The sequence below is a fragment of the Quercus robur genome, chromosome 9 (assembly GCF_932294415.1).
Source record: "Quercus robur chromosome 9, dhQueRobu3.1, whole genome shotgun sequence".
In the NCBI taxonomy this organism is placed as follows: domain Eukaryota; kingdom Viridiplantae; phylum Streptophyta; class Magnoliopsida; order Fagales; family Fagaceae; genus Quercus; species Quercus robur.
In genome coordinates, this window is record NC_065542.1 from 40228629 (window position 1) to 40241228 (window position 12600).

General features: G+C 36.1%; 1 protein-coding gene across 2 annotated transcripts; it reads right to left on the reverse strand.

The window, feature by feature from the left end:
- Nucleotides 1–1059: 1059 nt before the first annotated feature.
- On the reverse strand, nucleotides 1060–11786 carry LOC126698336 (mitogen-activated protein kinase kinase kinase 1-like). 2 transcript variants are annotated; one of them, XM_050395485.1, is made up of 9 exons: nucleotides 10437–11786; nucleotides 7653–7737; nucleotides 7428–7490; nucleotides 6226–6383; nucleotides 4491–4563; nucleotides 4315–4374; nucleotides 2753–2863; nucleotides 2109–2357; nucleotides 1060–1519 (listed from the first exon to the last, which is right to left on the reverse strand). In XM_050395485.1, exons 1-8 carry the CDS (start codon nucleotides 11444–11446, stop codon nucleotides 2145–2147), a joined length of 1773 nt encoding a protein of 590 aa, XP_050251442.1. In that variant the 5' UTR covers nucleotides 11447–11786; the 3' UTR covers nucleotides 1060–1519; nucleotides 2109–2144. The 2 variants fall into 2 exon arrangements, with proteins under 2 accessions (XP_050251442.1, XP_050251443.1); XM_050395486.1 differs by having other exon boundaries at nucleotides 1060–1522.
- Between the last annotated feature and the right edge of the window lie 814 nt (nucleotides 11787–12600).

Sequence of the window (12600 nt, forward strand, 5' to 3'; positions counted from 1 at the left end):
TGCGGTAGCGGTGGCGGTTGCGGGTGGCGGTAGCGATGGTAGCGGCGGTAGCGGTAGCGGTGGTGGTTGCGAGTGGTTGTAATTGTTGTTTATTGTAGTAAATATATTATTTTATTGTAGTGGATATATTATTTTATTGTGATGTTTATATTATTTTATTGTGTTGAAAGCTAAAATAGATCCACTGCTGCAGCATGTGTGTAGGTAAAATAGATAAAGTAACTTTTGGTGGAGCTAAAAAGCTAATTTTTTAGCTCCACTGCTGTGGATGCTCTTATTAGGACTTCAAAAATTCTACCAACTAGCACGATGGGGCTAGAATCCTCCATGCTCTTAGAAGTTTAGGACCCCTTGGGAGACGATGTGCCAAATCAAATCTCAGTTTTATTTGAGAATCTCGTGCATGTTCTAACTTCTAAGTAAGCTCATGCCCTTGCGTTCCAATGCAGTTATCTATTAGCTATCAAAATTAGAACTAGAGGGACCTCTTGACTTGAGTTCGCTGCTTCGCCACAATTCTTTTGGCATCCATGAATCTAGGTAACTCTCTGCAATCTTTGTCGAGAAAACCAAAATCGTTTTTCTAAAACAGTGCTAATTGTTGATGCAGTTGAACATAAGGCCAGAAGGTACTGACGATGGACACTGTCATTACTAGTGACGCTTGAAGAACAATTTGCTATGAGGCGACTAGGATCCCTTTGTATGGATTCCAAAGGCTACTCAAAAGTTCTGAGATATTCGTTTGTCTTTCGAATTCAAATTGGGGCGAGATTCATAGACATTTGGGGCTATGCTATTTTCGATTTTTTTTTTTTTTTTTTTTAAAGAATCTTATGCGCAAACCAATTTTGGAAAGTTCCTATTCCAGCATAAGTTTCATTGTCATTGATACGATTCGACATTCGTTCACAAGAAGAAATGATTTTCATAGTGGCGTTGGGAGCCAAATTTTTAAACCACCCCCACCTCCCGGGGCTATAACAAACTCATCATATTCTTTATTCAATGAAATGAACAGTGCATACAATAAATCACAAAAGCAAAATAGACAAAAACTTGCACTTGAAAAAGATGTACTCCACATTGTCCATTAATAGATATATACAAATTGTGTATGCCCTCCTAATATTACAACAATTACTCTCACACCTTGCCCCTAAAATCTTTCAACCCTATATTCTCAACTCTAAAAAAATATTAGAATAAAGAACTACTCCACATCAAAGAAATCTTTCTCCCTACCCCACCCCCTGCCCCAGCCCCGCCCCCATGGCAGACAAAGTAACAATAAAAGAATTTAAGAGCTGCAAGCACTGCATGCTGCTTCGCAGTTTTAGATCCATTTCTAGAACTAAAGCAATGCTTAGAAATTTGATTTCAGCCATAACATGCATGCAGATTGACTTTTTACTGTCCACTGAACAAGAAAAATTTAATGGCTGCCACACGGGTCCCAGAACACTTCACTTGGGGATGCAACATGAAAAAATTCTTGCGCACTTAAAGATGGACATAGCTGCTATCAATAGCAAAGAGTTTGTATCAGTGACTGAAAATAATAAAACTAACCCAAGATGCAGAGAAAATGTCAGATGCATAAATTTTTTTGAAACAGTAACATACGAGCATGTCAGCAGATATGGGAAAACTATGAGTAACTCTCAGGTATTTTTTTTGGCCCTAGGAGGAAGGCTAAATCTATCATGTTAATTAATGGAGAATTTTTCAGCTCAACAACTCCAATCCAAACGACAAAGACAGGACAGTTTAAATCCAATGCCCAGCTTAGTAAATATAATGATCATAGTGGTGGAAATTCAGGTTCCTAAATAGAAAATATTAACAGTTATTCCAAGTGTCTTAGGGTTCTTCTCATGTCTTCTAGCAAGGAATAAGGTTCTCATGTTGTGACAAAGATGAACACCCATGACAATGTCTGATACTCTAATTAATAGAAAGGAATTTCTCAATTATTCAGGATTCAACAACATGCCAGAGGTAACATTCATGTTCAATTTTCCTATTCTGTTTACTTCCACTGTCATGGAGTGTCAGGAAGAAAGAGCAGGCTACATAAAGATGTTAAAATAAATAATAACTTTCACCTTATCATCTTTCATGGACTTGTGAAGGAAAATGTTTCAACCCCGTCTACCAAGACTGCGAGGAGATGCTGAGCCTGAGGATGTGGAGAGTGGCCTCTTTACAAATGGATGGTCTAAGAGCTGAACAGCAGTGGGACGATGATCTGGATTAACTTTAAGGCACTGCAGGATAAAATCCTGTGCATCTTTTGAGAGAGACTTAGGAACAGGGGGTGCCTCACCCTTTCCAATTTTAAATAATGCTGCAAACTGCCAAGTCACAAAAGTAAACAACACTGTTAATCTCACAAAAGCAACAGTCATGCAACTAATAAAATTGCATGAATAAAAAAAGGAGTAAGATATATCATGCAGGTTTCACTCAAGGGCATTGCATCAGCAAAGAGAAAATTATATAAATTTTTTTAATAAAAATTACAAAAATAGAATACATACATACGTGCATGTGTGTGCGCGCACGCACGTGCAAGAAATATTGACTTCAAACTGAAGTGTTGAATACTAATTTTCTCAAAATCAACCAAACAAGTATATCTAAACAATTATAAGAGAAGAACATGTTTCACCAATACATAAAACACATCACCATCATCATAACAATAAACACCAAGGAGAAAAAAAGAAAAGAAAAGCATGACACGCACACATTCCAATTCTGCATATGGAATCTGACGGGTTAACATCTCCAATACTGTGCATCCAAGACTCCATATATCAGCTGGAAGTCCATAACCCTGGTTCTTCCTATTAACAACCTGTACATGCACAGCATGATAATCAGAAACAATTGATACTTTATTTTTGTAGATATGAATAAAAATGAATTCCTTGGAAAAGGGCAAATAGGTGTAATTGATAAAATTTACTAGACATTATATACTCCATATAATCAGCATGCAATCTCCCCAACAACAAATGGCAAAGTTTATAAAATGTGTAATATCTTTTAGGTTCAATTCTTTCAAAGGCAAAAGAAATATCCACTAAATATATGTATGCCTCCAAAAAATAGCATTAGGCCATCTAAACAAAAAATTTCTAATTGGAGATAAAGAAAAGGCCAGTATTACACAAATTTTGTGATACTCCACCAAAAATGCAGCAGTATAAAACCCATCATCAACCTTCAATGCCCATCAACTTATTGAAATGATCTAGCTTAAACATATAGATGATGTAAAATTATGGAAAAGATAAGTTCAGATGCACGACGGCGAGCTTATATATATGACCTATTTTTTCAGTAGCCTATGAAAGATACAAAGAAGGCCTATGAAAGATTCAATAGTAACTAAAGTAGCCCATGAAATACAAAGAAGGCCCCACATCAAAACAAGACAGCAATTCTTGAATTGTTTGATGTTCAATGTTGTTTTCCTCAAACTCTTTACTGTTTGCATCAAGTTGGTACTAAAGGTTAGTTAAGTTGTGCTTTCCCTATGTAGTTCATTTCTAGAAAATAATTTCACATTAAATCCAAAATGATCTGAGATGGGACAATCCACAACTCACAAGACAGGTCACCACACCAGACAGGCTCTTAGGTAAGTAACCAGGTCAAATGCATAAGGTCCATATGGTTACCAAACTGCAGCACTTTAGATTCAATTAGGATGAGAAACAAGGTTATCAAGTACCAACACAGAATATCAAGATTCTGTCAGAACTGCAAGAACAAAATAACATAATCATAATGGTGCCTCAGTCTGATATACACTGTTGCACTGCACACTTTGGATTGCCTACATTTTCTATGATTTATAAGGCTATTTTAGCTTTCAATCCAATTGTCAGTTACCAATATGAACTGGTGAACTCAGCAACAGGATTGAGTCTATGAAATGGATCTATCAAAGTTCAGGAAGAAAGGAAAATTTAAGAGCCATCCAAAAAAGGTTTTCCTAAAAGTGCCAAACTCAACGCTTCCAACTGCAATTACCAACGATGCTGGTTCCTAACTGAAGCAGTCAAGCTACTCAGACATTATAAAGAATGCCAGTCCATGACTTACACACAAGTCCTAACAAATAAAAGAGCAAAATTATAATGCATCAGCAATAACTGTTAACCGAGCTGACATGCACTCAAATAAGATAATATTTAAAACCATGTTTTCTCCAACATTTGAAATTGACCATAAGAGAATTCATTGTTACAGGAACCACTTGTTAGTCTAAAAACATAAAAGAAAAGAGTAAAGCCAAACCTCAGGGGCCATCCAGAATGCAGTCCCCTGGCAAGATTTAACATCATTCAATTTGGTAGCCTGAAAAATGGTACACAATATTAGATAAAGAAAAGAAAATCGTTTCAGAAGTTGTTTAAGATGATGGAAAAAAACATGATAGAGGAAGCAAAAAAATAAAATAAAAAAATAAAAACCTTTGCCAATCCAAAATCTGCAAGCTTCACAGATCCACTTGCATCCACCAAGATATTTGCACATTTAATATCCCTTCAAAACATGAAAGAAAGAGATAAGTGACTGTGTGTTTATCTCTGCATAGTGGAACTGCCAATCACCTCTCAACCTTTGCTCTAGAAAAGGCATAAAAAATAGTGATTTCCTAAACAATGTTTTTTTTCTACAAGTAACCAAGAATGTTATTAGATAAGAGGAAGCTCACATAATAGAGCCTCCTAACATTCACAATAGTAGATTCCAGCGGTCCATGAACTCCACCAAAGAATTACAAGATACTCCCCCAACAATGGTAAAACATTCAAACAAACAAAAGAAAATAGACTTTTATCTCAATAGTAGTCACTAGATCTCCCTGTGCCTTCAAAGGTTTGTTGTTTTACTCTCTCCAACTTGTCCACATAAGACAATAAGGAGTTTGCATTCCAAATGACACTATTACTATGCTGGCCATACAACCCTTCCAGCAAAATAAAACATCTATTAACTTCATTGGCATCACCCAATGAAACCCAAACGCAGAAAACACAAAGGACCACATCTCGTGAGCAAGTGAGAAATGCAACAATCGATTATCCACAAATTCACATTTGCCCGTAAACATGCAACGCCGGTTAACCAGAATAGTATTATATTTAATAGATTAGCCATATTAAAAATTTTACCCAATGCAGTTGTGGCCACAAGGAAAGCCAGTTTCTTAGACACTTGCTGCCCCATACACACCAAATGGCTACCACTAGCACCTCTTAAACATTCATAATGAGAGCATACAACAAATTAACAGTTTGGAACCCATCACAAGTAACAGTTCCCACAACAAACATTAAATTAGGATACAACAAACCCATTAGGGAAACCACCCTCTCCAATTTCCAATCATGAAAAGCTTGAATAAATCAATAAAAAGGGTTTTCAAAGAAACTAAATTCAGTACTTCAGAGACCAGGTGAGAAAATAGATAATCTAGAGCTGAAATAAGTGTTCATCAAGAAAAACCAATCACTCAATTCCAGGGACCTCTGATGGAAGTACCAAAGGCTAAGGATAAGCAAGTTTAAATAACAAAGAAATTTCAAAATGAGGTATAAATTCAGTATGAGGCCTAATTCAAGACCTCCATGCTAATACTGCTTATTACGGTTTAAGCAGGGGATTATGTTAGCAATTTCTAGATTTTCCAAACATGGACCATAGTTTCCTATTTCAGGTCTTTTACATATTTTTGTTTGGCTTTACTGACTATATTAGGAGACCAAGACTAGGAGTAGTAGAAGTCAGGATGAATTAATGAAACACTTCAATTTTATAAAGAACTTTGGTTGAAAAGTTTGGGGCATATGACACTTTCTTTTCAGGCTGAGGTTCCAATTAAATTCACCTAGGTGAGGCCTCTAGAAGGCCATGAAGCAATCACATCATGCATGTGACACAGCATCCCCCAACTTTGTTTGGGGGGGGGAGGTTGAGGCACCCAAAAAAACAATTGGTCTGGTTTGTGGCAATGGATCTGACTTATGATGCAGCTCACTGGGGGCAAAGATAAACATAGAACTTGAAAACAATAAAACCAGATATAAGGAACACATATCTAAGCAATAAAACAATGTCAAAATCAGGTGAGAACAAGATAACCAATATAACTTAAGGATCACATGTAAATGCAGCACAAATGACACAGAGAATGATTTTCACCTGTGAACAACTTTTCTGTCATGAAGGTACTTCAAACCATGCAGAATCTGTCTTGTATATGCGGAGACTTGGGAATCTCGAAGATGATACCTCCTATAAAGCATTTGGAGGGAGCCCTTGGTTACAAGCTCAAGAAAGATATATAGTTTTGATTCATCCTGCAACCACCATAGATCAGAATGTAAGATAGGCTTTAACGGGAAAATTTACGTAAAACAAGAAACTATAACTAAGAAATGTGACTATTGTGGAAGGAGCAAAATAGTTGAATTTTTGAAGATTCAGAAAGATCAAGGTCCCAGTTGGAATTATTTTTTATTAGAACTTTGTTTGATTTGAGTTGTGCATACAAATTGCTACTCTTTTTTAGAATTCACTTAAATTTTGTGCATAATTCTTTTAGGTTACAGTATGCTCATTATTGTGAGCATGAAGTAATTATTCTTTTAATATAATATCATACTTATAAAAATAAATAAATAAAAGAAGATGATCAGGCATCCTGCAAAGTGCTTGGCAATGCAGTATCATCCTTATATAAATCATGAAAAATGTGGATACAAACACAAGGATAGAAGAATGACTGACACCACAGCTGACATCATCACAAGCCGGGAATTAGATGTGAGACAACAACATATGAAATTCTGTACTTGCATGTCAATCCACCTATATTGCATGTATATTTTTAACTATATTTGAATTGGTAACTGGCAAGACTATGAAAGAGGATGAAATTATGCAGTAATAACTTGATAATAAATTATATAGCAGACAGTACTGCATATTAATATTTTTCACTATCAATACATAAAATTGGACTCTTTTATACAGGTGCAGACAGGCACCACAGGGCAGGAGTATCAAGCCAAGGAGAGCATGACAAGTCACTATGAGGAGTTTGCTTAAATATCATGACATGAATATAAGTAATTTAAACTGCCACTCAGCTCTAGCTCAAATGACACCTCTTCCCCTTATAAACGCAAGGTAACGTGAGGTCATGCATTGTAGACCCACTAGATGTGTGTGTAACTACCAATCAAATATATATATATATAAGCAATTTAAACTTTGAATAGCGATTTTAAGAAGCATAATTAGTTCCAACAGTGGGTGAATGGTATGATGAACTGTAATGACAACTTTCATATTATGTGGTCTAGATTCAAGACTCAGAAAGAGCATGGGAAAAAAAGTACCTTATCTGTGCCATAGTATTGAACTATGTTCTCATGTTCAAACTGACTTAAAAGACTGATCTCCTGAAAAGGAATCACAGGATGAAAAAAATAAGAATCTCACCAAAAACACAGGAACAGAATACTTTTTAGTCCCAAAAATTTACCAAGATTGTCAGAATATCAGAGAATATCAATACTCAGGACCAAAACATTACACCAGATCAAAATAAAAACCCGCCTCACCTGCTCAAGGTAATAAACACTTTGCTTTCCCTGACTTCCTTGATCCAGAAGTGAAACTTCCTTCACAGCAAAGAAGAATCCATCGCTGCAGAGGGGGCAGGGAGAATTAATTATAAACAAAGAAGCACAAATAACAGATCAAGATCCATTCATAATAGAGTGACTAAATTTTACGCTGGCCGTCAACCTACCAAACCCTCCTCCTTTTCCTGGGATTGGGAACAGTTGTGAACAAATATATAACACTATGCACAGACACAGGTGGAGTTACAAATAACCGTTTAGGACCAACAAAAAATAAAGAAAGTTCTTGATTTGATAATATAAAGATTCTGGCATTTAAATCCATCTGCTAGGCAGGTGGTAATGGGGTAGGACAGTTTTGTAGTAGGTCTTAGGTTCAAATAATGACCAGGTAACTTGAAGATTGCATCATAAAACCAACACAGCCAACCACCAAAACATAGCATCTGTGGATCAATCTGCTTTTTCATCACTTGTAGGGATCTAATCTAAGTTTTCTAAAAGCATCAGCAAAAGGTTCCAATTTATATCATCAATGCCAAACAATCTCTCGATCTAGATCTTTCTCTCAATTGGACTTCGTCTATCATAACGTACTCACCTGAACTAGGTTTTCATGAGCTGCCTCAACTTTCACAAAAATAGTGAGACACCTCATTTCAAAGGGTTGTTAGTTGCTATGGAAAGTTTTTATCATTTATGAAAAAATTACTATAAGGTCACTCTCTTTTATAGTCAAAGTGTTCTTCTAGTCTGCTTATCAAAAAAGTGTTCTTCTAGTCTTCCTCTGATCTTTAGTTTAAAGCATGACTATGAAGGTATGGACCACTAAGAATGTGGACTCAACTTCTCAATGGGTCCTAATAGAAAGTAGTATCAAATCTTTTCTTTTCATTTGTTGATAAATAAAGTAGCATCAAATCTTTAACTTGATAGATATATACATCTAAGCCAACAACAGTTACTTCTTTGACAATTTGTTATGTTATAGAATAGGGCCATAAAATTTAAGGTAATGTGGATCTCTACATATTAGGCATTGCAATAACAAAAATGACTTAACACGAAGGAGATCATTAATATTTCTTTGGATCGATAAGTTACAAATGCACCCAATAGTTCTTATATCCATGACTTCACCTCCAGACTATTCTTACACGGGGAGAAGAAGGTAGCATTTGAGCTTTAGCTCATTAGAAAGAGGAGAACATTAATATTATCAAACAACAAACTTGCAGCAAGTCATTTGAACTTCGCCAACCTCCAACCCCCCGCCCCACTCCTTCCCTCTTTTCTCTCCTCTTAAAAAAATAATAAATTAATAAGGCAAAAAGATACACAATCTCCCCGTGGTTTCACTGTAACATTTAGGGTACATTTAGTATACTAAATGGCGTATACAAATACTCTATACCATTTATTGTGTATCACTCTATATTTCATCAATCACAACTTGTCATGTATTGATTTTACTTTTCTTACAAAATAACTGAAATTTAAAATGGGAAAAAAAAAATTTAGTAAATGACAAATTATGATTGGTGGAACATAAAGTGGTACACAAAAAGTAGTATAGAGGATTTGTATTCCTAAATGGCAATCACGTTAGGAATCGTAATCCACATTACTAAAAAAAAGATTATGTAATGGAATAACTAATCCTATTAATACTTTTGGTTATGAAATAGGAATAAAACCACAAATATGTATTTTTGGAAACATAATAATTTTATAATTATTATGTAAATAGAGATACTTTGTATTTTTGGAAATATAATAATTTCTAAAGTTATTACATGTATTAAAGAATAGCTATTACATCAACTTTAGAAAGGAATAGATATTCCTCAATTAAAGGAATATCTATTTATAAGGAATAAATAACTATTACTTGTAATAAAAATGCAACCAAATAATTGAATAGCCATTCCATTAAAGCATATCAAGTGTGCCCTTAATGTTTTATGTACGAAATCTTAATTGCCTAACATTTAACCCCTGGAGTTTTTTTAGTGTAACACTTACACAACCCCTATGTGGTATTGTTTTATGTGAAAATATAGCTTTAAATATGGACATGTGTCATCATATGAAAAACTCAGTTTATTTTAATAGATGTTTACTGATTTACATATAACATAAAACAATACCACAACAGATTAAGGAAGGGAAGTGGAGGGGAGTAGAGTAGAGTAAAGGTGGCTAAAAATAGGCTAATTTTGTGTCAATTCCACTCTACTCTACTCTACTTCCCCTCCCTCCCCCTCAATCCAATCAGACCATAAGTGATACATTACAACTATTGCAGTTTCATGTTTTGGAGAAACTACATGGGTTTTTTTATTAATTTTCCTAATAAAGAAATAATCAATCGCTAGCTTATATGGAAGAGGAAGCCAAGAAACTTGTAGCTCAACTAATTGGCACTCCTAATGTTTCCAAATAAGACATCCAAAGTTCAAATATCCTCTCCACCGTTGTAACAACTATCAAAATCGATTTAGAGGAAAATCCCTAATTTTAATCACATGACATTTTTAATAAGTCATGTTACTTATTCAAATAATAAACGTGGATGTTGGAAGAGATTCGTTCAAACGAGTTTATAGGTGCTCTGTCATCTAAAAATCATCCACGTAATGGGGTTGGAAGAGATTCCTCCAAACGGGTTTATAGGTTAAAACTTTGCCATCTAAAGAATGCAGAGCTAAATAATGTATCATAGTCGAAGCATAGTATAAACAGCATTGGAAAACTTACTCAGAGATTCCTTCGTACACAGATCCAAAGGAGCCCCGTCCCAGAAGTTCACCCTTTTGCCAATACGCAATAGAACGCCTAAATCTCCCATTGGGAGAAATACTAGACGTAGGGTCCGTGGTAGTGCTAGACGAATCGTCATCATTCGTAGTAAACGAACAAGACGACTCCGATAGCAACTCTCTCTTCACCGAAGCCCCCGCCGCCGCCGCCGCCGCCTCAACTTCTTTTGCTTCTCCTCCTTTGTCCTCTTCCTCCTCCTCCTCCTCCTCCTCCTCCTCCTCTTTCACTTCTTCATCTGATGAAGAACTTAACAATCCGCCATGAACCATTACCGGACCACCATCGCCCGCAAAGTCCTTCAACAGGTCCCAAGTCGAGCAAGCCATATCGATAGCCGGAAGTCTCATCCCCGGCGGTGGCTTTAGCACCGGCGGCCGAGTTCCTTTAATTCCACCACCACCACAACCGCCGGTCACACAACAGCCACTTGACTCGGCTGGATCAGACCGAGTCAACTCAGTTTCATCTACTATTCTAACAGTATCAACAATTCTCTCACAAATCAATTCAGCTACAGCTTCAGCTTCGGACTCGGTCCTCACCGCCGTGTCTTTCACTTCCTCTATTTTCGGACTATCCAACCCTTGCAACCTAGACCTGGGAAGAAGATCCGAAGACGATCGGATCTTCCGTGCTTCCCACGCCGCCGCGGGTATCGCAAAGTCTTCGGGTCCCGATAGCCCTAACCTCTTGCATATCACATCGAACTCGCCGTCGATTCCTTCGATTCGGAAGCTCGTGCGGTCCGATAAATCCAACGATCGCGTGTGGAGAGAAGAAGAAAACGAAGAAGACTCTTCCAGAGAGGAAGAGGACGATGCGGCGTCGTACTCAATGTGCTTCACAGCATTGCGGCGCTCTAGCTTCGGTTTCCTCGAGTTCTTTCTCCGATCCATGCCTTTGCTTTGCTTGCTACTATGACCAAAAAATCGAGGTAGGTGATGCATCGCGAGCCAAACCCATCGAAAGTTCACCACTAGGGTTTTTGGTGGAAAGTGCGAGAAACTTCTCTCTTGAGTATCCTCTTTCTCTCTCTCTCTCTTCCAAGAAAATTTTTAAACTGAATCAAAAAAGAAAAAGTAAGAAGTAATTTATGTACTAGTTGTGTAACTTTACCGAGAAAATTTGGAGAGAAAAATGGTAGAAAAAGTTTATGGTATTGAGGAATGGAGGAGAGGAAAAAAGAAGAGGCTGACCAAAGAGACGCGAAATGGTTGAAGAATTAAGAGAGAGAGACTGGTAAACGCCGTCGAAAGAGAGAGGGAAAACGCGGTGCCACATGGACGCATTGTGTATGTCTAGGATCACTGAATTGGGATAAATAATTTTATTAAAGAAAAATACTAAACTGTATTTTTTCTTTTTCTTTTTTTTAAAAGAGTTTTAATCAAGAAAATAGCTATCTATTCTTTGTATGTCAATCGATTTTTGGTGTAGATCAAAATTGAATAATAGTAAACTCTAATTAATTGCACTTGTTGAGTTACACACTACCAAATACAGTCCACTTGAAAACAATACTTTACTGGTGTCAAATAATTCTAGTTAACTTAACTGATAAAATCTTTTATTTTTTAAACTTGACAATGATGTTTTGATATGATAATAAATAATAGTCATCCTAAGCCTATTTTTAAAATAGTAATAAGTAAGTAGTGTATCCTTTATTCTTGACAAATTTTTACTAATTTTTATTTAAATTCATTATTAACATTATTTTTTTATTTATCATTAATCATTTGTTGATATCAATATTTGTGTGATTTAGACTTTTTCACAGTAAAAATATCGTAAGTATACAAAAATGTGTAACTGTCACGGCTCTCTTTTATTTTTCTTTTGTTTGCGGGTTCGTTGGAGGTTCCTTTTATAAAAAGAAGAAGATTCGACTTTAAAATTCACGCCCAACGCCCACGGAACGCAGGCTGTTCTTCAAAATAAGTTTTTTTTTTTTTTTTTTTTTTTTTTTTTCAATTTTGTGGTTTGCTGATATTTTTGTAGGATAACATTTTCTTAAAAAAAGAAAAAAGAAAAATAAAAAATTGGCTGGTTGGTAGAACGAGGTCTGAAACTGTGGTCAAATGCAACCGCCAACATGATA